The 27608-nt window shown below is 33.4% G+C and overlaps 2 protein-coding genes across 2 annotated transcripts in view; both read left to right on the top strand.

Annotated features, from left to right (window-relative positions):
- LOC142336105 (uncharacterized) overlaps positions 1–27608 on the top strand; it is a 211573-nt gene that overhangs the window by 78381 nt on the left and 105584 nt on the right. The gene's annotated exons all lie outside the window — the stretch shown is intronic.
- Positions 64–2982, top strand: LOC142336583 (uncharacterized). Its single transcript, XM_075385493.1, has 5 exons — positions 64–70; positions 443–703; positions 947–1163; positions 2044–2260; positions 2752–2982. Exons 1-5 carry the CDS (start codon positions 64–66, stop codon positions 2815–2817), a joined length of 768 nt encoding a protein of 255 aa, XP_075241608.1. The 3' UTR covers positions 2818–2982.

Genomic DNA, 27608 nt, shown 5'->3' with positions numbered 1-27608 from the left:
CAATTTGAGTGCTTCCCGTAGATTACTCCATTGTCTCTTTTAAAGCCCGCATGAAAGGCAGCTATGCCAAGTACGCAGCTATTTTTCTGAAATAATTTTCATTAGTTTAAAATCAAAATATCTTAACGAATAAGGCAGTCCATTAGAGGGCAATTGGGATATGGTTTTAGCTTGTAAGGTTCTTTCTCTACTTTCTTTAGGCAGCAATAAGTTCTAAGAATTTCGAATTTCAAATTTTTGTTGAAAAAGTGGTCTAAACTTTAACATTGGGTTTTAGCCCCGGATTATTATCATTGGTATTTGAACTCTGACGGATACTTGATGGAGTTATATAACTCAAAATTTTCAATAGAAAATTTTGAATCAAAACTTTTGGAGTTCGGTCCTGGGTGTTCCAGGCTCAATAATCATATTTAGTACTCATTATATGAATTTGAATCAGGTCAGTGTGGGTTTGACCTTTACTGCAAGCCACAGCCGATACCCTACCAGAGTGACCAGCCCATTCCGAGGTACGGGTACTGTGCCAGGCTGGAGGGAGTGCGCAACTTCCAGAATGACTTGATTGAGAGCAAGATTCAGATGTTGGAGGTGGTCTCAGGAGAGATGAGGGACCAACTGGGTCGCAAACCATTCAACAACAAACAACCTCATTCACACATATCAAACGCAAATAATGACATCATCACAGAGGACACTTACAGTTAGTGCGAAGATAACTTTCCGGCAGAATCAACTTTTTTAAATGTTCAAGATTTTTGGTATTAAAAATTTTTAATTGCTCTCGATCGAAATTTGAGGCAGTTATTGTAAACGTGCGGGCAAATTTTTCTATTGGCCATTTTTGCGCTATTGTTTTAGAACAATCTTTGACTTCTTGATAGAATTTTTCACTCTTGAGTTCGGGAATCATTATTGAGGTCTAATTCCCTATTGTCTTTTTAAGATGCGTTTCAAATGGATGACAGTAACAACATGTGGGCGCAGGGTGGCTATTACGGCTTCCTAGCTGGCAATGCTGGCATTACGGGAGGAGGTGCAAAAGAGGGCAGCATCTTCACAACGAAGAACCAGATGAAGTGGAGTGAGTGTGAACCTCCGTGCTCACACCAGTTCTGTCTTGACAACCCCAGGGCAATCTGTTCAGCAAAAAACATTCTCAGGTATAACCAAAGTGCCAATAAAATTTCGAAATGCAAAAATCTTAATTCTGTTTAAAATCATTTTTCCAGCTCGTTTACGACGCAGGTATTATGCTGGAATGTTGAGAGATAACAACGAAATGTAATTTATGCACAAGATAAAGATGACGAATCTTAAGTTGAGACACCAGGTCTCAGTTTCTACAATGTCAGATTTTCCTATAGACAGTGACAGATTTCAAACTTGCAAGTTCGACATTTCAAGCAAGGTTACGCGATCCTGCTAAAGTCTTTTCGTAATATTGGCTTTCATCAAGAACCTGTTGCGCGGTTCTCGATTAAAACCATATTTTCTCAGTAACTTTATCAGAGTCACGTAGACTATACAAGAAGCTCGACTGCTTGAATCTAGAGATGAAGCCACGGGAACCAGAAAGAACACCAGAATGGGTTACACGAAATGCCCAAATTTGTAATGTTGTTCGCGTTAGTCACGTATTAGTTAGTATGTTACACGAGTCAGAAAATTTTTTATGCTATTATCGCACTCGTCAAAAAAAATGTCGACTCATTCATTGCAAGATTTGTGTGGACTTCGTACACCTCTATTGAACGCAATTCTTTGACAAGTTTAGATGACCCTAGTCGACGCCTCAATTTCATGAGAATATTTATAAAGTCAAGGGTAGAGGATAAAAGTGGACACTGTCGAGTACCCTTGTTAAAGTACTGACAAATTCTTTTCATAATTCGAGCCACATTCTTTTCATGACAATTAGCGGTCATAAGTCTAGATCTCTACTAGTGAAGTAACCTGGTGCTGATTACTTGGGAAGCAGATCCAAGCAAGACCATCAAAGTTTCTTCTAGTTAAAAACACTGCAGTCTTTTGTTTTTCCAGACCTTACGAGATGTGTGGAAGTGGGGATGGTGGTGGTGGCGGTGGTGGTGGTAACCAGTGTGTCCACACATCTTGTCTGGCCTGTGGTTATGAGCCAGACACCTCTTTCTGTGGCCAGTGTGAGGACCCCACTGATCAGAAGTGCATGAACAAGTTTGGCAAGTGTGTCAAAACCATGCGCAGAGTCACACGCAAAGACCCACAGTCATACATCAAAGTCAGTTTATAGCAGTTTGACTTCTTTTAATGTTCGGCAGCTCTGTCCCTCTAGAGACAGTTTACAACTCGCCTTTAACTTATGTTCCTATATACCCTTTTATATACCCAAGAGAACTTAAAAATTCGAAATGTTCGGTTTGGTTGTCGATTTGTCGGTTTTATATATAAGAAAGCTTTGGCATGCATAACTACTGCAGCTGCTAAGGTTTCAATGCATCATTCTAAACTGACTGTTTTGCGGCTATTATCCCGAAGCAAAATAGCTTTGCTTCATCATTTCAAATTATGGGATCCATTCAATGCGTTTATTGGTGTGAAACGGCAGAAAATCTTTTTACATCGTTTTACCCAGTTAAAGCAGAATTATATTTCTAAAGAAGAACTTCAAATTTTCTTCATGAAAAATTTTCCCCCTCCATAACGAGCGATGTTCAAAAATGTGGATTGAAATCCCGCTTCTATCTCATCTCCAGCTTTTGTTATTTTTAGCAAGGACTTGTGAGCTACGAGTGCGCAGTTCCAGAATGCACGAACGTGAACAACTATTTGAAATGAATATTCTCCCTTTTGCCCATTTGCCCCCGCGTCAATTCCTCCAATCTACCACTACTCAGCGATGCAGATCTCCAAAAATCTATTTTCTCACCTGTTTTATAAATTATGCGCACATGTCATAGAATTCTTCATAGAGCAGAATTGAATAGAATTGTTTCTTAACAATCAGTTTTTTCCCTAAGAAGCTTCATGTGTCAACAAAGATTTTTCTGAAGCGCTAAATTTGGAATCCAGCTCAAAAAATAGTGCAACTAGTTTTTTCTCTGGAAATGTACAAACCAGAAATCTTTATTGATGATAAAAAGGTATAAAAAATATAGGACTGAAGGAAACTTGTGCTCCAAATATTATTCAAAACCTCATCTGTGCAAAAAAAAGTTTAAAAAGTGTGTGTTGCAGACTAGCTAGCCTATTATGATCTTTTTTGCAAGTGTCGGGCAGAACGTGGCTCGTCTAAGTTACAGAGTTGGTGCGTCTATGGGGCACACTTTGGAAAATTTGAACCGCGCCCGAGAGAGAATACAATCAGACCACAAAATGGCTGGAATTAAAACCAGAGGGATTCTTGCATTTTGCTATCTTCTGTTTGGTTTCTCTCCTTCGATAAGTTGTGGAAAGGCTCGGGTCGAGGTTTGAACGCTAAATGTGGTGGCTGAGCTTTCTAGTTCAACAATAAAATTAAATAGAGCTTAAAAGCCATTTCAAGCACTGAAGTCAGAATAGCATGACAAGCGAAATTTAATGCAACATTCTATCGAAGCCTCTCGGATTTGTTCACTTTGTTCAACATTTACATTTAGTAACTGTTATTAGTACGTAATCAACACACATGAAGTTAAATTGAAACTCAAATTTGAACTACGCTATTATTGCCACGTATTCAAGTGTTCACAATCACGCAAATTGAGCTCAAATCGAGCTAGATATATCCATTTTGGTATACCAGATTCGATGAACTTTGCAATTTTCTTACCAATTCAGAGAGTGTGGGGCACCGTAAAAGGTATGCCGAACCCCAAACTTAATATATTCAGAAAATTTTACAGCGCAGTGATCTACAACCAATCACAAATGCAATTTTGACATGCACGGCAATAAAACTAGAGCTTGAAAAACTACCAAAAATCAGAAAAAACTCGTTATTTTTGTCTTATTAAATTGACATACAGTGCATATTGAAGCACGCTACTTGAGCAGTATATTACTTGTTACTGTGTTTTATTTCTGTAGATCAAATCATGTGATTGTACTGCTTAAATTTCTCTGACTAAATGAAAATGAAATATAATTCGAAATTCTCAATTTTTTACATTTTTGAACGAAGTTCTAATAATTTGAGTTACAGAGCAGACAGACTTTTGGTTCTTGTTTTGCTCAATTACCAATTTCCTAGGCTGATTCCAGACTTTTGATTGGCAAATCTGAGAACTTGGTTACAAAGTAATACAAAACTTTGCATGTTGCCCACGTATTAAGATTGGGTATAAAACATAAAAGCCGGGCCATCCAATATAGATTAAGTAGTTCTGATTGTCCTCATGCCAAATAATCGGCCTACCCAGCGTGCATAAGCACTCGAATTATTTTGTTCCATGCATTGGCAGTTTAGGAGATAACTTCATTAATTTCATTAATTCAAGCGAAGTAAATTGTTATACAGCGAAGTTGAGTGATTAGTTATCAGGACTAACTGAGCAACAAGTAATGCAACGGTAATCTACAGTATAGCGGATAATACTCTTCACAAAATTGACTACAACAGCGTAATATCCGGACAGATTTGAGGCCACTGAAACGAACTGGACTCTGTAAAGTTTTCGTTGTCTTTGATAGGAAAGCAGCCGTTACACTAAAAATTGCTAGAATATGTAAGAAATGTGGTAAATGCGGCATGATAATTAAAAATTGCGGTTTTTAGAGCTGAACGCAGTGAATGCGATGAAAAGAAAATAAAAACTGACAGCAAAGAAGTTCAAACCTTTAAAAAATTTACCACTAGAATATTTACCACCAAATATCTTCATCTCAGAAACTATTGCAAATAAGATATAAGATTAGCAGTGAATACGTTGAAAACCAAAAAAAATCAGAACTAAGAATCGCAAATCTTATAAAAATTTACCGCTAAATTCACCGCAAATTTCACGGCAAGTCAGCGCGTTCGCGCGTTCACCGCATTCATCGCAAAAATATGTGGGCGTATTGCGGTGAAATATATTTTTTAATACTAAAAAAATGACAACTGTTTTGGTGGGTAGAATCAAAAATTTTGCTCCTTTAAATGCCAAATAATCATCAAAAAATAGTGAACGATGTCATTTAAAAAACTGAATTACCTGACAATTGACCTAATGTTGTGATCAAATTATTAAATAACGCTTTCTATTTAATTTGTTAGTTCTTCAAATCTTTTTTGGCGATCCAGTGAGGGGACCAAAAACAAAGTTTTTTAATTATTTTGTAACTATACAAATAATAATCAATTAAATCATTCTTATCATTGTAATGCCGTTGTGATTTTTAAATGAACATGGACCCGGTGCTTCAGTCCGAAGAGGAATTCAGGCTTCTCGAGGAGACTGACCATGGGACCACTGCAGACGAACTACATGGATGCTAAGTAAAAAAAGGCGACTATACACTCTTAAAAAGTTCTACGTTGAGAACTTGACCAAGACCCTCCAACAGCATAGAAAAAATGAACTCCATCAGTACACACAAAACACTGTTAACTGTAACTGCTGGTTTTAGTAATCAAGTGTCATTGAAGTTTAAAAAAACTGGCGAAGTTAATAAACACAATCTTTGACAAATTTTATCCTTGCTTCAATTTTTACCAAAAACTCTTTGCACCACAAATAATCGTTTTTAATTAAGCACTTCATTAATCAAATTCAAGCTCTTTATAAGTTTATTAGTAGTTTTACTCATTCAACTATTTAACTTGTATACCCAAACTTCCGTCTCTCAGCCAACCAAATCTGTAGAAAAAATATAAGTTTCATGTTCTACGGTAACCAAATATATGCTTGTTCTTTAAGCCGCATATTTGAATTTTTCAATCATTAAATATTAATATGGTTTCAGATTAATAACAGCCTCCTTTTTCAATATCCAAAGCACCATGTCCGAGCAGTCACACTCCTCAAAAAGTTCAATTCGTCTTAGAGGTGGAGGGTATTTGCGCTATTATGTGCCATTTATCAGCACATTCAGTGGAGTGGATTCAATATTAAACAATAACGTCATGAGAACTTTTTCTGCGTAAGCTGCGAAACGAAATAACTCTAAAATCCACATATGCGACAACTCTAAACCATGCAGTTTTTAATAGTCAAACATTCTTAGCTTCTAGGGAGTACTGTTCTCAACACAGCAGTTACCTGCCTAATCTCGCAAAACTCAAAAAAGTTCGCAAGAAGGTAATCTACAAACGCCTTAGTCATTAAAAAGCAATCTTTTGTAAGCTGCCAGGAAACAATACTGGCTTTAAGTCCTCTGATAACTTGAGTGAAACCTTGTCTACCATTTTAATTGATTCCTACGCATAAGCGGCAAAGAACGCCGCAATGGTGATGCCCCATCTCATTCTTGACCGAACAACAACAGAGGATAGTGCCTCAAATAACAGAACATTGCATGATCTTTAGATCAATGAACAACGTGGGAAATAGACTCCGTTTTTCTTGAAGCATTAGCTATTAAAGACCGTATGATCAAAAATAAAACAAACGACCTGCTGATGAATACAAACAATTTCGAAAAATAACTGTCAACCGAAAAAATTTCAAACGCCATTCAAAAACTTAACGTCGAGCGAACCGTGGTGTTTTCTTTAATTGTTTTAATTGGCGAGAGATCAATCCTTTATGTCTTAAAAGAGATACATCCAAATCCGCCCAAAACGAATTTGATTTTTGACGTTATCTGTACAAAAGACGATGCCTCTATAGTTAGAAAATTTTCCACGTTTTCTCAAGGAGGCCATTGCTCTTTAAGCTTTGACGAATGGCGACGGCTTCTGATACCCTTTACTGCGAACTTGACTGATTTATGCAAAGCGGTAACTGAATTAGCAATACGCAAAGAAACTTTTAAATTTACTATCCTTTTTCGTACAATTCATATCGGCTGATAACTCTTGATAAAGGCCCCGGTATATGACCGATAGTAATTGAGTACTATTCTATCTAAGGCAGATTATTGGAATATATATTCTCAAGAGTGTTAAAACAGACCATAAGGCATTTCGTAATGATCACCAACTTTCGGAATAGGAATTTGGAAGTGAACCTGCTTTTTGGCGCAAAAAAACGCATTCAACTGTCTCAGCTGTGATATTTTTAGGAGTCATCGAGAAATTATGCCCTTATATCTACCGATTTGAGGAATAAGTGTTATCAATTTAACTTTCAAATTCCATATCCCTATCTCTGCTCCAAGCCAAACTATAGCAACAACAAGTCTTCCGTGAAATAATGAAGGAGAAACAGTTCAATATTCAATTGCAAAATCAATTAATTAGGAGCAAAATGAAAAAGAATGAGATACGTTCACTTGAATTAGCTAGTGGAAAAAATAGCCAGTGCAATGAGAAATTTACTATGGAAAACGCCTTTCACTGTCCGAAAAGACCAATGTCAAACAAAAGGCCAAAAGACACAACCACATGAGACATAATGAATTTCGCTTTACTTTTGCGAATCTCTTCAGTGATGTTTGTCATGATGTTAAGATCAGATCTCATTTGCAGCTGCTGCATTGCGAAATCTTTGCGCGTAAATCAAGAAAAACTTATTAAACAATAACGTCATGAGAACTTTTTCTGCGTAAGCTGCGAAACGAAATAACTCTAAAATCCACAGAAGCGACAACTCTAAACCATGCAGTTTTTAATAGTCAAACATTCTTAGCTTCTAGGGAATACTGTTCTGAACACAGCAGTTACCTGCCTAATCTCGCAAAACTCAAAAAAGTTCGCAAGAAGGTCATCTACAAACGCCTTAGTCATTAAAAAGCAATCTTTTGTAAGCTGCCAGGAAACAATACTGGCTTTAAGTCCACTGATAACTTGAATGAAACCCTGTCTTCCATTTTATTTGATTCTTACGCGGAAGCGGCGAAAAACGGCGCAATAGTGATGTCCATCTCATTCTTGACCGAACAACAACAGAGGATAGTGCATCAAATAACAGAACCTTGCTCCGTTTTTCTTGAAGCATTAGCTATTAAAGACCGTATGAGCAGAAACAAAACAAACGACCTGCTGATGAATACAAACAATTTTGGTAAATAACTGTCAACCGAAAAAATTTCAAACGCCATTCAAAAGCTTAACGTCGAGCGAACCGTGGTGTGTTTTCTTTAATTGTTGTAATTGGCGAGAGATCAATCTTTTATGTCTTAAAAGAGATACATCCAAATCCGGCCAGAACGAATTTGATTTTTGACGTTATCTGTACAAAAGACGATGCCTCTATAGTTAGAAAATTTTCCACGTTTTCTCATGGAGGCCATTGCTCTTCAAGCTTTGACGAATGGCGACGGCTTCTGGCATCCTTTACTGCGAACTTGACTGATTTATGCAAAGCGGTAACTGAATTAGCAATACGCAAATAAACTTTAAAATTCACTATCCTTTTTCGTACAATTCATATCGGCTGATAGCTCTTGATAAAGGCCACGGTATATGACCGATAGGAATTGAGTACCATTCTATCTGAGGCAGATTATTGGAATATATATTCTCAAGTGTGTTAAAACAGACCATAAGGAATTTCGTAATGATTACCAACTTTCGAAATAGGAATTTGGAATCGAACCTGCTTTTTGGCGCAAAAAAAACGCATTCAACAGTCTCAGCTGTGATATTTTTAAGAGTCATCGAGAAATTATGCCCTTATATCTATTATTTCAAATGTAATACATATAGTGAACCATCATTTTTTTACTATCAAACAAACAAAACTCTCGGAATGGTACATTCCAGGATGACCTGCTTGCAATGTCGATGTAAGGAATTGCCATTATCCTTCTAACCTCATGACAATTTCTTAATAGTTAAAAAGTGCTATGCGGACTTTGGTAACGCTGCGGGATCTCAGATAATGTGAAAAAAATTTTATTTGCTGGTTGAAATAATGGTCTTGCTCTAGGCGACCATCTTTCCAAGGGCCATGTTATTACCAAAGAATATCTTTTTGAAAAACACTGCAAATTTTTGTTCACGATGAAGTGAAAATAGTTGATGGTTTTTGACTAGCTAACAGTGTAATAGGTTCTGATTACGTAGAGAAGAAATTTACTGTGGAATACGCTTTCAACTGTCCAAAAAGACCAATGACAAACAAAAGGCCAAAAGTTACAAGCACATGAGACATAATGAGTTTCGCTATTCTTTTGCGAATCTCTTCAGTGATGTTAGTCATGATGTCATGATCAAATCTCATCTGCAGCTACTGCAATGCGAAACCTTTGCGCGTAAATCAAGAAAAACTTGATGCAAGATTCGATATCAAGAGAAACGGACTCGGGGAATCAAGGTTTATTATAACATACTTTGATATAAATGTTCTCAAAGACATTCTCTGAAAGTAGTAGCAAATCCTACAAATAACATGAACCTATTAAACAGAATAAAACTGAAGAATGGGTAATTGATGTCAGGAAAGGAAAATTTTGTCTACCTGTCTTTGCATGAGGTGGTGTTGGCCCAACAGATTCGAAAGCGCTGAAACAACTGGGATAAAAAACCTCTGCACAAACAGAGGACAGCTACGCTTACATCGTATTTGACCTAAAGACTAAAATCAGCTTCTTTCTCCTAAGGAGTTCCATCCTCTGCATTTGATGCTTAAGGCCATTTAGGCGGCGCAAGTTTTTCTGTGCTTCAACGGGAACTGTTGTTACGGAAAATAGACTGTTAGTTTGACTCATCCATTTTTGCATTAGTTGTTTTTGTTCTTTTTGTTACTGTTTGTTATCTTGTTAAAAATTTTTTCCGGCTGCTTCTTGTGTACACTTCATTGATAATTTGAACAATACAAAATGCTTTGTTAGGAGATAATTCTGGGAGGGCTCTTACACCTCCAATACTTAACCAGTGTTGGGGAGGGGCCATTCTTAACCTAACTGGTTTTTTTTAAAAACAGATCGAAGTAGGGACACAAATATATCATACTTTTACAGAAAGAAAATGTTTTAGCTAAGTATTCCAAACCCCAAGCTAAGTATTCATTGAGAAGAAAACAAAGTTGTTTTCAAATGTATTTCTTTTTTGTGAAAATTTGTTGCGGAATTGTTGCTCAATCACATAATTATCATATATATGTTGCGATATGTGAAGCTGCACCATCGGCACGCCGTCATACTAAAAGGTTTCGAATTAGTCATTTTTTAAAAATTTGTTTTTTTCCAATGATCTACCGGTTACTTTTAATAATGTTATTTTCCTTAAAAAAGTGCCATTAAGTGCCAATATTTCTAATAGAGTTATTGTTCTAACAATCTTCTATAAAATATAGAAATTGGTTTAGATATATATATATATATATATATATATATATATATATATATATATATATATATTCGAGGCCGGCCTTTTTCACATTTTGCTTTCACACCATATTTAGTAAATTAAAAAATTAAAAAATCAATTTATATAAAAAATCAATCTTTGAAAAGGGGAATTCTTTTCTATTTCGAAGAAGTTTTAAAGGAATTAGAAGAAAAAATCTCTCTTAGGGAAGAGAAATTGTATTAAATTTGTATTGTAAAATAGCAAAATTTTTTCCCAGAAATTCTTTACAGTTTCAAGCCTAAATTCTGTTAATTAAAATTTACGATTAAAAAAATTCCAAAGAAAAATTAATTAGTTTTTTTTGTACAAGTTTTCCAAGTCATTCTGTTACCTGTTGTTTAAAAAAATATACTTAACTCTTTGTTCTCTGCATCCAACGTGTTTTTCAAAAATTGACGATTTATGCAATTTAGAGCTCTCAAAATGGCAGGAACTAACTTTAAAAAAGTAAAAGTCTTCGTAATTTCAAATATTTTTCTCGCAAATTTCAAAAAAAGTTTGCATTTCATCAAAACTAGCCAAGTGATTAAATTTGAAAATGTGGAGACCAAAAAATGGTTTCATCAAATGAACATAAAATAACCTCATTATTTGTGGAAACAACTGATATTTTTCTGGTCTTTTTTGTTGCTCTTTTTACTGTCAAGGCAAACAGTTTGAACTAAGCACCTCTAGTACAATGCAATACAGATGAACTTGAGTGTTAGAGGTTTGTAAATTGCTAGGTGGAAAATCTTTTAAAAAATCTTTTTTTATTGGTCCCTGTATTTTGAAATTGCTCTTTGAGCTTATCTGTTCCAGATATTGATCGTTTCTTTGTTTAGAAAAAACAAATTGTTCGTTGACTGTGAAGCTTTCTATAAAAAGAAACCAAAAAAAGTCTTGAAAGAAATAGAGAATTTTTTTTCAATATAATTAAAAATTGTTCAATTTTACTAATCCATTAAAAAAAACTTTTGATTGAAAGATTGAAAGGGCCAAAACGCGCAACCAGAGGCTGAGTACAAAAAAGTTAGAAAATCAAAAAATCAAAAATTCGATTTAAAAAATGGAGGTTTTAAATAAATATTAAGTAGCAAAACTGTTATAACTAACTGTAGAAAACTAAAAAATACCCGTAACCGAATAGACTCATTACGCTCATGAACCTTCAAACATGTCAGAATGATTCAAAATCTTCATTTTAAAATTTAGTGTTAGTTTTACGATTAACAATACATTTATGTCAGGAAGTCAAACCTATATTTACAAAGAGACACTCAGTTCATAATTGAAAGGTGACGAACACCGAGTAAAGATCATGTAACGGAAGTTGTACCGTCTGCACGCCGTCATACTAAAAGGTTTCGTATTAGTCATTTTTTAAAAATTTGTTTTTGTTTCAATGATCTACCGAGGTTATTGTTCTAACAATCTTCTATAAAATATAGAAATATGTTTAGATATATATATATATATATATATATATATATATATATAAATATATATATATATATATATATATATATATATATATATATATATATATATATTCGAGGCTGGCCTTTTTCTCATTTTGCTTTCACACCAAATTCAAAAAATTAAAAAATTAAAAAATTAATTTATATAAAAAGCAATCTTTGAAAAGGGGAATTCTTTTCTATTTCGAAGAAGTTTTAGAGAATTTAGAAGAAAAAATCTCTCTGAGGGAAGAGAAATTGTAAAAAATTTGTATTGTTAAATAGCACAATTTTTCCCCAGAATTTTTTTACAGTTTCAGGCCAAAATTCTGTTAATTAAAATCTACGACTAAAAAAATTCCAAAGAAAAATTAATTTTCCAAGTCATTCTGTTACCTGTTTTTTACAAAAATATTTTTATCTCGTTGTTCTCTGCATCCAACGCGTTTTTCAAAAATTGACGATTTATGCAATTTAGAGCTCTCAAAATGGCAAAAAATAATTTTGAAAAAATAAAGTCTTCGTAAATTCAAACATTTTTTCCGCAAATTTCAAAAAAAAAAGTTTGCATTTCATCAAAACTAGCCAAGTGATTAAATTTGAAAATGTGGAGACCAAAAAATGGTTTCATCAAATGAACATAAAATTAATCTCATTCTTTGTCGAAACAAATGATCTTTTTCTTGTCTTTTTTTGTTGCTCTCTTTTTCTGTCAAGGCAAATGGTTTGCACTAAGCACCTCTACTATAATGCAATACATTTGAATTTGAGAGTTAGAGGTTTGTAAATTGCCAGGTGGAAAATCTTAAAAAACATCATCTTTTTTTATTGGTTCCCTGTATTTTGAAATTGCTCTTTAAGCTTATCTGTTCCAGACATTGATCGTTTCTTTGTTTAGAAAAACCAAATTGTTCGTTGACTGTGAAGCTTCCTATAAAAAGAAACCAAAAAAAGTCTTTTGAAAGAAATAGAGCAATTTTTTTTTCAATTTAATTAAAAATTATTAAAATTTACTATTTCATTAAAAAAAACTTTTGATTGAAATATTGAAAGGGCCAAAACGCGCAACCAGAGGCTGAGTACAAAAAAATTAGAAAACCAAAAGTTCAAAAATGCAATTTAAAAAATGGAGGTTTAAAATGAATATTGAGTAAAAAAATTGTTATTACTAACTGTAGAAAACTAAAAACTACCCGTAACCGAATAGACTCATTACGCTCATGAAACATCATACATGTCAGAATGATTCAAAATCTTCATTTTGCATTTTAGTGCTGGTTTTAGGATTAACAATACATTTATGTCAGGAAGTCAAGACCTAGATTTACATAGAGACACTCAGTTCATAAATGAACGGTGACGAACACCGAGTAAAGATCAGATAACGGAAAAAAATTTCACGCAATATCTTGTGGCGATAACTTTATGTGTGTCTCGTGTTGGTGCGCGTGTGCCAGTGATCGTTCAGATTGCGTATTTGTAAGTTGGTGTTTGTTTTATAGGGTGGGAGAAATAACATGAGTGAGTCCACCTGAAGTAGTTCCTATAAATGATAATCACAAATAGAGGCCGAGTACAAAAACTGTCTTAGATAAAAAAAAAGAAAAAAAAATCATTTTGGATGCTTTGCTACAAATTGCTTCTTTGATTATATCCGTTACGAGACACTTTTTTTTTGAAATCCGACTGTGAGCACGTTCACTCGTTTATATTCCCCAAAACATCAGAAGTTATTTTCAGATTTTGTGTTCGTTTTTATTATTACCGATACAGTGACCCCATGAACTCTAAAACTATTTTTTCACAAAAACAATAATCTAATGCTGACAAAAAAGAATCGTGACTAAGATCAGATATCAAAAAATTTTCAAGATATAGAATTTTCGAGGGCTTGATCTGTTTTTATATATGTGTATGTTTCTCTGTTTCTGTGGGTGTATGCCTGTTTGTGCGGTTTTTTAATTTGTAGTTTGTGTGTATTGTGAGTTTGTGAGAGAGAGCGAGAGACAGAAAGAGGATTATTGTCTGAGATATAGTTTTTTGAAAAACTGGAGACAAACAGATGAAGAATGTCTTTGTGGTTGTACTCAACGTAGTATGTGTGTGTACATGAGAGAAAGAGAGAGAATGAAAATAATTGCCTGATATGGTCAGATAGTTTAAAAGTTGGAAACCAATAGAGGGAGAGTGCAAACATTGTCAAAAGTCATGATAAAAATAGAGTTGCTTACAATTAACTACAAATTAAGTCAATAAAAAAACCGTGTGTTTTTTTTAATTTCGTTCCCGTTGTATTTTAGAAAATTAGCTGTCATATTATGCAGATGAAAAATCAAAAAAAAATTACAAACCTTATTAAATTACATTTCAAAGTTTAGCGTCAAAATCACAGTTACCAATTCTTTCTCTTGAAAAATTTGCAACTTTTTAGAGTAAAACAAGGACAACCTTAAAGAAAATTGACGAAATTCGAGTATTGAACAATTTCCAAAGACAAAAGAAAATAGGTAACAGAATACCAAAAATTGGCCGCAATATCTTCCTAGATCTGTAGTCTTTAAAAAATACTCTTCGAATTTTTTTCTGCAAATTTCTGAAAATATTGAACTTCATCAGAACTATGCAATTGATTGATTTCGAAAATGCGGAGATATAAAAAAACACTGGTGTCAATAAAAGAACCTCAAACTAACCCCATTCTTTATTGAATGCAGGGATTTTTTTTGGTCTGTTTTATTGTTGTTCCTTTTAATGTCAAGCAAGTATTTCGAAATAAATTCCTCTAGTACATTGCAATACATATGAATTTGTGAGTTAGAGACTTTGTTGATTGCTAGATAGACTTTTAAAAACACATAATCATTTTGTTTTTTTGTTCTTTGTATTTTCAATTTTCTCTTCGAACTTAGTTTTTCTCAATTTTGGTCGTTTCCGTGATTAAAAAAATTTTGATTGACTGTGAAGCTTTTCAAATGAAAAACAAAATATCTATTGAAAGAAATAGAAGGAATTGTCTCTTCATTTTCAGTTTACTTAAAAAAAATTCAGTTTTCCTTTTTATTTAAAAAAACTCTTGATTGACAGATTGAAAAGGCTAAGACACACAACTAGAGAAAGAGTGCAAAAAAGTAGGAAAAACTCTGACTATAAAACCATGAATTCAACAATTTGGTTTGTTAAATGAGGGTTTCAAATGAAAATTTAATACCAAATAGTTTTTATTAAACCTGCGTATTAACCCTAGACTATATGACAACCACCTGTAAACGAATAGGCTCATTACGCTTATGAAATATCAAAAATGTCAGAAAGCTTCAAAATCTTCATTTTAAGCTATAGTATTAACTTTACGATTATCGATACTATTATGTCAGGAAATCCATACCTAGATTTCCGAATAGGCAAGCAGTTGATAAAAGAACGTTGACGAACACCGAGTAAAAATCAGATGTCAGAAAAGAATCTCAAAAACTTTTTTTGAGGAAAGAACTTCATGTTCGTTGGTGTTTATCAGTGCGCGTGTGTGAGTGTACAAAATGATTGCGTATTTGTATTGTGGGGTTTGTAATAGGAAGGGAGAGGGAAAAGTCGTTTGTTGATGAGAAATAGTTCCTTTAAAATTTATGCACCAAAAGAAGGAGAATACAAAAATTGTCAGAGATTAAAAAAAACGAAAACTACGTATTAGTTGATTTGCTACAATTGTCTGCTTTGAATATATCCATTGCACAGACTGTGTTTTGAAATCCGGCTGCGAGCATGTCCACTCGTTTATATTCTGCGAAACATCAGAAAGTTGTTTTCAGATTTCGTGTTCAATTTTACCATTGCCTATAAAATGGCCTCATGAACTCCAAACCTAGTTGTTCACAAAAACGACAATCCAATGCTAACAAAATTGAACCTTCACGAAGATCACATATCAAAAATTTTTCAAAATATAGAGTTTTTGACTGCTTGGCTGTATTTAAATATGTGTGTTTCTGTATGTTTCTGTGGGTGTACGTGTATTCGTGCGTTTTCGTAATTTTTTTTAAACGTGAGTGAGATAGATATAGTGAGAGGGAAAGAGATGATTAGTGTGAAAGGGATAGTCATTTTAAATGCTAGACAAAAACAGAGGAAGGGTGCAAAAACTATCAGAAATTTAATTAAATTAGAAATACTGCTTAATATTTGATACAAATTGGATATTTATATTTGTCCAATAACGAAATTGTGTTTTTAAATCCTGGTGGTAGCAGGTCTGTAAGATTTTGAAGAATCAACTTTCCAATTATTGTTATTTGACAACAAAATTGAGAAACATTTTGAAAAACTTCAAAAAGCTCCTTCAGATTTTTGTGTCTTTTTTACCAATACTGATAAAATAATCTCTGGAAGATCAGAAAAGATTTTCCTATAAGAACAATTAAAACAAAAACGAACAGCGGAGAGTCGGAAACACAAAGAGATGAGAGGCCAGAAACAGATTTTTAGAGATACTTTCGCGTCATGACCTGTATTTGTTTGTGCCTCTTTTGCCAATACTGATAAAATTCACTCCCGAAGACCAGTACAGATTTTCCTAAAAGAACAAATAGAACAAAAACGAACAGCGGAGAGTCTTGAGTAAAGATCAGAAGCCAGAAACGAAACTTTAGAGATTCTTTGATGTCATGATCTGTATTTGCCTGTGAGCGCTTCTATGGGTGTATAAAATTATCTTTGTGGTTGTACTCAGCGTAGTAATTGTGTATAGGTGTAAGAGAGAAAGAGAGAGAAACAGAAAAAGGGACTTAGATTATTTAAATGTTGATAAGCAATAGAGAGGGAGAAAGAGAGAGAGAGCGAGAGGGAGAGAGAGAGAGAGAGAGTGCAAAAAGTGCCAAAAGTCATGATAAAATTCGAAATGCTTACAATTTACTGTAAATTAGGTCCATCACCAAAACTGTGTGATTTTTAAATTCGTTGACGAAACATATGCCGCATTTTAAAAAGTTAGCTGTCTTATTATGCCGATAAAAAATCACAATAAAATCTTTTCAAACTTCACAAAAAACATTTCAAAGTTTAGCGTCAAAATCACATATACTGATACTTTTGTCTTCAAAAATATACGCTTTTTTAGAATAGAAACAAAGACAACCTAAAAGAGAATTGACGAAAATTGATTATTGAACAATTTCAAAGGACAAAGAAAAGAACATCGTTAATGGATTGCCAAAAAATGGCGGCAATAGCTTTGTAGATGCGTAGTCTTGAAAAGATACGTAGTAAAAGAAACAGACCAAAAAGAATTTGTTTTAAATGCAGAAATCAGCGTACTAAGTATGCGTAAGAGAGAAAGAGAGAGAGAGAGAGACAGAGAAAGTTTGCCTGTCTGTTTCCCATTGTAAAAAATTATTCTACTAAACGCTTTGTTCTCTGAATAAAATGTATTTTTCGAAGTACTGAAGATATATGCAATTTACAGCTCAAAAATACTCAGAAATGCAAAAATTACCTTTGAAGATGTATAATTGAAGTCTAAGAATGTAATCTTTGAGTTATTTTCTGCAAATTTTGTGAAAAAAATTGCATTTCATCAGAACTAAACAAGTGATTAATTTTTGAAAATATGGAGACATAAAAAAGTGGCTTTATTAATTGAACCCCAAATTAACCTCAATCTTTATTGAAGGCAGGGAATTCTTCCAGTCTTTTTCATTGTGATTGCTTTTAATGTCAAGGCAAATGGTTCAAAATAAGCTCTTCTAGTTCAATGCAGTACTTACGTATTTGAGAGTCAGAGACTTTGTAGATTGGCAGATAGAAAAATTTAAAGCACGTTATCATTTTTTGTGGTTCTCACAAGAAGGGGCAACTTTTTAGTCAAAAAGAGAATAAACAACAAAAGTCTGATTTTGCGAAAGGTAGGCTTTGTCGTCTTTAAGGATTTGTTGAAAATTTCTTGGAAAAATTTGCATGTTTTCCATAATGTATCTAGTAAATTTTGCAGCACCAGTTACAAAGCATGTGTTATTATATAACTCATAATACTATAAAAGTATGACAGCTGTTTTGGTGGGTGGTATCAAAAATATTGCTCCTTTAAATGCCAAATTATCAAAAATTTAAAAACTTGAAAAACAGAATTACCTGAAAATTGAGCTAATATTGTGATAAAAATATTAAATAGCGTTTTCTATTTAAATTGTTAGTTCTTCAGAGTTTTTTTGGCAATCCAGTGAAGGGACACACTCCCATTTTCAAAATCACCATGTTGTTATTTTTATGTCAAATTTTTCAATTATTTCATAATTAAACAAATAAGAATCCATTAAATCATTGTTATCATTGTAATGCCGTTGTGATTGTGAAATGAACATGGACCCGGCGCTTCAGTCCCAGAGGAAACCAGGCGTCTCGAGGAGACTCATCATTGGACCATTGCGCACGAAGTACGTGGATGCTAAGTAAACAAAAAGGCGATTATACACTCCTTAAGAAGTTATACCGTTGAGAACTTGACAATGACCCTCCAACAGTATAGAAAAAAATTGAACACCAAGAGTACACACAAAACACTGTTAACTGTAACTGCTGGTTTTAGTAATCAAGTGTCATTGAAGTTTAAAAAAACTGGCGAAGTTAATAAACACAACCTTTGCAAATTTTATCCTGGCTTCATTTTTTACCAAAAACTCATGGCACCACAAATAATCGCTTTTAATTAAGGACTTCATTAATCAAATTAAAGTTCTTTATAAATTAATTAGTAGTTCAACTCATTCAACTATTTAACTTGTATACCCATACTTCCATCTCTCAGCCAACCAAATCTGTAGAAAAAGTATTCATTTTCTACGGTAACCAAATGTATGCTTGTTCTTTAAGCCGCATATTTTAATTTTTCAGCCATTAAATAGTAGAACTGTTTCAGATTAATAACAGCCTCCCTTTTCAATATCCAAAGCACCATGTCCGAGCAGTCACACTCCTCAAAATATTCAATTCTTTGCAGAGGTGGAGGGTATTTGCATTATTATGTGCCAATTATCAGCACATTTAGTGGAGTGGACTCAATATTAAACAATAACGTCATGACAACTTTTTCTGCGTAAGCTGCGAAACGAATAACTCTAAAATCCTCAGATGCGACAACTCTTAACCATGCAGTTTTTAATAGCCAAATATCCTAAGCTTATAGGGAATACTGTTCTGAACACAGCAGTTACCTGCCTAACCTCGCAAAACTCAAAAAAGTTCGCAAGAAGGTATTCTACAAACGCCTTAGTTATTAAAAAGCAATCTTTTGTAAGCTGCCAGGAAACAATACTGGCTTTAAGTCCACTGATAACTTGAATGAAACCCTGCCTGCCATTTTATTTGATTCCTACGCGGAAGCGGCAAAGAACGGCGCAATGGTGATGCCCCATCTGATTCTTGCCCGAACAACAACAGAGGATAGTGCCTCAAATAACAGAACATTGTACGACCTATAGATCAATGAACAACGTGGGAAATAGACTCCGCTTTTTTTGAAGCATTAGCTATTAAAGACCGTATCAGCAGAAATAAAAAAAACGACCTGCTGATGAATACAAACAATTGTGGTAAAAAACTGTTAACCGAAAAAAATTCCAACGCCAGTCAAAACCTTACCGTCAAGCAAACCGTGGTGTGCTTTCTTTAAGTGTTCAAGTTGGCGAGAGATCAACCCTTTATGTCTTGAAAGAGATACATCCAGATCCACCCAAAAAAATTTGATATTTGTTGTTATCTGTACAAAAGGCGATGCCTCATGGTGGCTTTCTCATGGTGGCCATTGCTCTTCAGGCTTTTACGAATGGCGACGGCTTCTGGCATACTTTTCTGCGAACTCGACTGATTTATGCAAAGCGGTAACTGAATTAGCAATACGCATAGAAACTTCTAATTTGACTATCCTTTTTTTAAAATTCATATCGGCTAATAGCTCTTGATAAAAGCCCTGGTATACAAAAGATATGAATTGAGTACTTTCTCAGGCAAGTTATTGGAATATATAATCTCAGGTGTGTTAAAACAGACAATAAGGCATTTCATAATGATTTTCAACTTTCGGAAATACGAAATTGGAAGTCACCCTGCTTTTTGGCGCAAAAAAAGCATTCAACAGTCTCATCTGTGATCTTTTTTAAGAGACATCAAGAAATTTTGCCATTATATTTATTAATTCATATGTAATACTTATAGTGAACCTATCAAACAAACAAAACTCGTACATAGAGAAGAATTTTTTAGAGAGATGGTTGTTAAAAAAAGTGGCTTCTCATCCCAATGCTCCACTTCAAATTATTTTTAAATTGCTGAATTTTCTGGTTCAGCGTAAATTCACCTTCCTAGATTGTACAGCGCTCCTGATATTGAAAACTTGTTAAAAGAATGTGAGCAATTAATCAACAAAGAATTATTACCAAATCCAGTAAAACATCCTGCCGATAATAAAAAAATGAATTGTCTTTTTGTTGCTGATAGGGGAGATATAGAGGGAATGCTATTAAAACCTACGATTGATTTGAGGAATACGGGTTATCAGTTAAACTTTCAAGTTCCTTATCCCCATCTCAGCCCAAAGCCAAACTATAGCAACAACAAGTCTTCTGTGAATTAATGAAGGAGAAACAGTTTGATATTCAATTGCAAAATTAATTAATTATAGGAAAAATGAATATGAATGAGATGCTTTCACTTAGCTAGCGGACTTAGCAATTGACTTAGCTAGTGGAAAAAACATCAAGCTTGAATGCTATACAAATGAATCTGTATTACGTTGACATAACAAAAAGTGAGTTTTGTAATGACATAGCAATTCGCTTTTGTTGGGATCCTGTAAACTTGCCATCTGTATGCCCATGCAATGAGGATTTTACTGTGAAATACGCCTTCCACTGTCCAAAAAGACCAATGACAAACAAAAGACCAAAAAACACAACCACATGAGACATAATGAATTTCGCTATACCTTTGCGAATCTCTTCCGTGATGTTTGTCATGATGTTAAGATCAAATTTCATCTGCAGCTTCTGCAATGCAAAACCTTTGCGCGTAAATCAAGTAAAACTTATGATGATGCAAGATTCGATATCAAGACCAACGGACTGTGGCAATCAAGGCTTATTATAACTTACTTTGATATAAATGTTCTCAAAAACATTTTCTGAAAGTAGGAGCAAAGCCTACAAGTAACATGAATCTATTAAACAGAACAAAATTAAAAAAATGGGTAGTTGATGTCCAGAAAAAAAATTTTGTCTACCTGTCTTTGCATGAGGTGATGCTGGCCCAACAGATTCAAAATCGCTGAAACGACTAGCATCAAAAACCTCTGCACGAACAGAGGACAGCTACGCTCACAGTGTATTAGACCTAAAGACTAAAATCAGCTTCTTTCTTCTAGGGAGTTCCATCCTCTGCATTTGATGCTGAAATCCATTTAGGCGGCGCACACTATTCTGTGCTTCAACGGGAAGTGTTGTTACGGAAGGTAGACAGGTATTTTGACTCATCCTTTTTTGCATTAGTTGTTTTTGTTCTCTTTTTGTTTGTTTTCTTTTGTTAAAAATTACTCCTGGCTGTTTCTTATGTACACTTCATTGATAAATTGAACAATACGAAATGGTTTATTAGGAGATAGTTTTGGGAGGGCTGTTACACCTCCAATCTTTAACCAGTTTTAGGGAGGGGCCATTCTTAACTTAACTGTTTTTTTTTTAAAAAATGTCGAAGTACGGATATATTCGAAGCTGGACTTTCACACCATTTTGCTTTCACACCATATTAAATTTTGCCTTCACACCATATGAAAAGTTAAAACATCATTTTGTGGCCCTCAAGATCTTATTTTGGTTTCTTAAAAAAACAGTTTTTTTTTCAGAAATTCTATACAGTTTTAAGCTTAAATTCTGTAATTAAAATTCATGCTTAAAAAGTTCCAAAGAAAAATTAATTAGTTTATTTTTTGTTGTACAATTTTTCTGAGTCATTCTGTTACCTGTTGTTTAAAGTCATTCTGTTACCTGTAAATTTAATATAGAGCTCTCAAAATGGCGAAAACTAACTTTGAAAAAGTAAGATTAAAAGCAGAAAAAAAATTGTTCTTTGTAAGTTCAAAAAATTTTCTGCAATTTTCAAAATAAAGTTCGCATTTCATCAAAACTAACCAGGTGATTAAATCTGAAAATTTGGAGACAAAAAAATATGGTTTCGTCAAATCAACATCAAATTAACCTCATTCTTTGTTGAAACAAATGCACTTTTTCTTGTTTTTCTATTGTTCTTTTTAATGTCAAGGCGAATAAATTGAACTAAGCTCCTCTAGTACAATGCAATACATATACATTTGAGTGTTAGAGGTTTGTAAATTGCCAGGAAGAAGGAAATCTTAAAAAAATTAATCATTTTTCATTGTTTCCCTGTATTTTGAAATTGCTCTTTGAAATTGATTTAATTAAAAATTAATCAATTTTGCTATTTTTTAAAAACAAACTTTTGATTGAAGGATTGAAAGGACCAAAACGCACAACCAGAGGCTGAGTACAAAAAAGTTAGAAAATCAAAAGTTCAAAAATTCGATTTAAAAAATAGAGGTTTAAATTAAATATTGAGTACCAAAATTGTTATTACTAACTGTAGAAAACTAAAAACTACGCGTAACCGAATAGACTCATTACGCTCATGAAACATCATACATGTCAGAATGATTCAAAAATTTCATTTTGAATTTTAGTGCTGGTTTTAGGATTAACAATACATTTATGTCAGGAAGTCAAGACCTAGAATTACAAAGAGACACTCAGTTCACAAATGAACGGTGACGAACACCGAGTAAAGATCAGATAATGGAAAAAAAATTAAATTAAATTTTTTGGCGATAACTTTATGTGTGTCCCTTGTTGGTGCGCGTGTGCCAGTGCTCGTTTAGATTGCGTATTTGTAAGTTGGTGTGTGTGTAATATGGAGGGAGAAATAAAATAAGTGAGTCTATCTGAAATAGTTCCTTTAAATGATAATCACAAATAGAGGCCGAGTACAAAAACTGTCAAAGATGAAAAAAGTGAAAAAAAACATTTTGGATGCTTTGCTACAAATTGCTGCTTTGATTATCTTCGTTACGAGAATCTCTGTTTTGAAATCCGCCTGTGAGCAAGTGCACTCGTTTATATTCCGCAAAACATCAGAAGTTATTTTCAAATTTTCTGTTCATTTTTATTATTACCGATACAAAAACCTCATGAACGCCAAACTTACTTTTTCACAAAAACGACAATCTAATGCTGACAAAAAAAGAACCGTGACGAAGATCAGATATCAAAAAATTTTCAAGATATATATTTTTCGACGGCTTGATCTGTTTTTATATATGTGTGTGTTTCTTTGTTTCTGTGGTTTGTGCGTTTTTGCAATTTGTAATTTGTGTGTAATGTGATAAAGAGAGAGAAAAAGAGGACTATTGTGTTAGATATATTTTTTTAAAAAACTAGACACGAACAGAGGAAGACTGTTTTTGCGGTTGTAATCAACGTAGTATGTGTGTGTGCAAGAGAAAAAGAGAGAGAATGAAAAAATTTGTCTGAGATAGTTAAATTGTTTAAAAGTTGGAAACGAATAGAATGAGAGTGCAAACATTGTCAAAAGTCATGATAAACTTAGAGTTGCTTACAATTAACTACAAATTAAGTCAATTACCAAAAATTTGTGTTTTTTTTAGTTTCGTTCCCGCTGTATTTCAAAAATTGAGCTGTCTTATTATGCAGCTGAAAAATCAAAAAAAATATTTGCAAATGATATTAAATTACATTTCAAAATTAAGCGTCAAAATCACAGTTATCATTTCTTTGTCTTGAAAAATTTACGAATTTTTAGACTAAAAAAAAGACGACCTTATAGAAAAGTGACGAAACTTGAGTATTGAACAATTTCCAAAGACAAAAGAACATAGGTAACAGAATGCCAAAAAATGGCAGCAATAGTTTCCTAAATCTGTAGTTTTGAAAAAATATGAAAAGAAGCAGATCAAAAAGCATTTTTTTATTAAACGCAGACATTTTTTGATAAAAAACTCTCTAATCAGCGTAGTATGTATGTGTAAGAGAAAAAAAGTTCGCCTGACTGTTTCCGGTTGTATAAAAATATACTACTAAACGATTTGTTCGCTGCATAAAATGGAGTTTTTCGATTAACAAAAGAGAGAGAAAGAACAAATTTGTCTCATATAGTTAGATTGTTTAAAAAAAGGAAACCGAAAGAGGGAGAGTGCAAACATTGTCAGAAGTCACGATAAAATTGGAGTTGCTTACAATTAACTCAAAATTAAGTCAATCACAAAAAACTGTGTATTTTTTAAATTTTGTTCCCGTTGTATTTTTAAAAATTAGCTGTCTTATTATGCAGATGAAAAATCAAATTGAAATATCTACAAACCTTATTAAATAACATTTCAAAGTTTGGCGTCAAAATCACAGTTACCAATTCTGTGTCTTGAAAAATCTACGAATTTTTAGATTAAAACAAAGATGACCTTAAAGAAAATTGACGAAACCTGAGTATTGAACAATTTCCAAAGACAAAAGAAAATAAATAGTCTTCTAGTTTTTCTCTGCAAATTTTTGAGAAAAAGGGAATTTCATCAGAACTATTTAACTGAATAGTTTCGAAAATGCGGAGACATAAAAAAACTGGTTTCAATAAAAGAACCTCAATCAAACCCCTTTTCTTATTGCAGGGAGTATTTTCTGGTCTGTTTCTTGTTGTTGCTTTTAATGTCAAGGAAGTATTTTAAAATAAATTCCTCTAGTACAGTGCATTACATATGAATTTGAGAGTTAGAGACTTTGTAGATTGCTAGATCGAATTTTTGAAACACATAATCATTTTGTTCTCTGGTTCTCTGTGTTTTGAAATTGCTCTTCGAACTTATTTTTTCTAGCTTTTGGTCGCCTCCGTGATTTAAAAGAAAAATTTAACTGACTGTGAAGCTTCTCAAGTGAAAAGCAAAAATATCTATTGAAAGAAACAGAAGGAATTTTCTCTTCAATTTCAGTTTACTTAAAAAATATTCAGTTTTCCTTTTTATTTAAAAAAACTTTTGATTGACAGATTGAACAGGCTAAGACAAACAACTAGAGAAAGAGTGCAAAAGAAGTTATAAAAACTCTGACTATAAAACTATGAATTCAACAATTTGGTTTGTTAAATGAGGGTTTCAAATGAAAATTTAATACCAAAATAGTTTTTATTAAACCTGCGTATTAACCCTAGACTATATGACAACCACCTGTAAACGAATAGGCTCATTACGCTTATGAAAAATCAAAAATGTCAGAAAGCTTCAAAATCTTCATTTTAAGCTATAGTATTAACTTTACGATTATCGATACTATTATGTCAAGAAATCCATACCTAGATTTCCGAATAGGCAAGCAGTTGATAAATGAACGGTGACGAACACCGAGTAAAAATCAGATGTCAGAAAAGAATCTCAAAGAATTTTTTTTGAGGAAAGAACTTCATGTTCGTTGGTTTTTATCAGTGCACGTGTGTGAGTGTACAAATTGATTGCGTATTTGTATTGTTGGGTTTGTAATAGGAAGGGAGAGGTAAAAAGCGTTTGTTGATGAGAAATAGTTCCTTTAAAATTTATGCACCAAAAGAAGGAGAATACAAAAACTGTCAGAGATAAAAAAAAAACGAAAACTACGTATTAGTTGATTTGCTACAATTGTCTGCTTTGAATATATCCATTGCACAGACTGTGTTTTGAAATCCGGCTGCGAGCATGTCCACTCGTTTATATTCTGCGAAACATCAGAAAGTTGTTTTCAGATTTCGTGTTCAATTTTACCATTGCCTATAAAATGGCCTCATGAACTCCAAACCTAGTTGTTCACAAAAACGACAATCCAATGCTAACAAAATTGAACCTTCACGAAGATCACATATCAAAACACATCAAAAAATCATTTTCTGATTTTGTGTTCATTTTTTCTATCACCGATACAATGGCCTCATGAATTCCAAACCTAGTTGTTCACAAAAACGACAATCTAATTCTGACAAAATTGAACCTCACAAAGATCACATATAAAAAATTTTTTCAAGATATAGAATTTTTTTCGGCTTGGCTGTATTTAAATATGTGTGTGTTTCTGTAGGTTTCTGTGGGTGTATGTGTATTTGTGCGCTTGTGTAATGTGAGTGAGAGAGATAGAGTGAGAGGGAAAAAGATAATTAGTGTAAAAGAGATAGTCATTTTAAATGCTAGACAGACACAGAGGAAGATTGCAAAAGCTATCAGAAAACTAAATAAATTAGAAATACTGCTTAATATTTGAGACAAATTGGGTATTTATCTTTGTCCAATAACGACGAAATTGTGTTTTTAAATCCTGATGTTAGCAGGCCTGTGAGATTTTGGAGAATTAATTGTCTAACTATTATTATTTGAGAAACATTTTGAAAAACTTCAAAAGATCCGTCAGATTTTTGTGCCTCTTTTGCCAATACTGATAAAATTCACTCCCGAAGACCAGTACAGATTTTCTCTAAAGAACAAATAGAACAAAAACGAACAGCGGAGAGTCTTGAGTAAAGATCAGAAGCCAGAAACAAAACTTTAGAGATGCTTTCGTGTCATGATCTGTATATGACTGTGAGCGCTTCTATGGTTGTATAAAATTATCTTTGTGGTTGTACTCAGCGTAGTAATTGTGTATAGGTGTAAGAGAGAAAGAGATAGAAACAGAAAAGAGGGAGTTAGATTATTTAAATGCTGATAAGCATTAGATAGGGAGAGAGAGTATAAAAAATGCCAGAAGTCGTGATAAAATTTGAAATGCAGACAATTTACTGCAAATTAGGTCCATCACCAAAACTGTGTGGTTATTAATTTCGTTGACGAAACGTCTGCGGCATTTTAAAAAATAGCTGACTTATTATGCCGATGAAAAATCACAGTAAAATCTTTTCAAACGTCAAAAACATTTAGCGTCAAAATCACATATACTGATACTTTTTTCTTTAAAAATCTACGCTAAAAGAAAAACGAAGAAACTTGATTAGTGAACAATTTCCAAAGACAAATAATATCGGTAATGGATTGCCCGAAAATGGCCGCGAGAGCTTCGTAGATGGGGTCTTGAAAAGATAATAAAAGAAACAGACCAAAAATAATTTTTTCTAAATGCAGAATTTTTCTGATAAAAAATCCGTCTAATCAGCGAATTAAGTATGTCTAAGCGAGAAAAGGAGAGAGAGAAAGAAAGTACGCCTGTCTGCTTCCTTTTTTGTAAAAACATTCTACTAAACGCTCTGTTCTCTGCATAAAAAGGTTTTTTCGAATAACTGAAGATTTATGCAATTTACAGCTCAAAAATAATCAAAAATGCAAAAATTACCCTTGAAGATGTATAATTTAAGGTTAAAAATGTAGTCTTCGAGTTAATTTCTTCAAATTTTTGAAAAAACTGGATTTCATCAGAACTAAACAATTGATTAATTTTTGAAAAAATGAAGACATAAAGAAAGTGGTTTTATTAAATGAACCCCAAATTAACTTCATTCTTTATTGGAAGCAGGGAATTCCACAGGTCTTTTTTAATTGTTGTTGCTTTTAATGTCAAGGCAAATAGGCTCTTCCAGTGCAATTTAATACATATGAGTTCGAGAGTCAGAAACTTTGTAAATTGGGAGATAGAAAAATTTAAAACACGTAATCATTTTTTGTGGTTTTCTGAATTTTGAAATCGCTGTTTGAACTTAGTTTTTCCAGA

This window comes from Convolutriloba macropyga, chromosome 3 (genome assembly GCF_964194025.1).
Source record: "Convolutriloba macropyga chromosome 3, txConMacr16.3, whole genome shotgun sequence".
NCBI lineage: Eukaryota > Metazoa > Xenacoelomorpha > Acoela > Convolutidae > Convolutriloba > Convolutriloba macropyga.
The sequence above is the reverse complement of the archived record's forward strand: the minus strand, read 5'-3'. Positions and strand labels throughout refer to the sequence as shown.

Bases quoted from the DNA above. Each gene is read 5' to 3' on its own strand.
- LOC142336583 (XM_075385493.1), top strand. The intron at 704-946 runs GTTAGTGCGAAG...TGTCTTTTTAAG, and splicing joins CATCACAGAGGACACTTACA to ATGCGTTTCAAATGGATGAC. The intron at 2,261-2,751 runs GTCAGTTTATAG...TGTTATTTTTAG, and splicing joins ACCCACAGTCATACATCAAA to CAAGGACTTGTGAGCTACGA.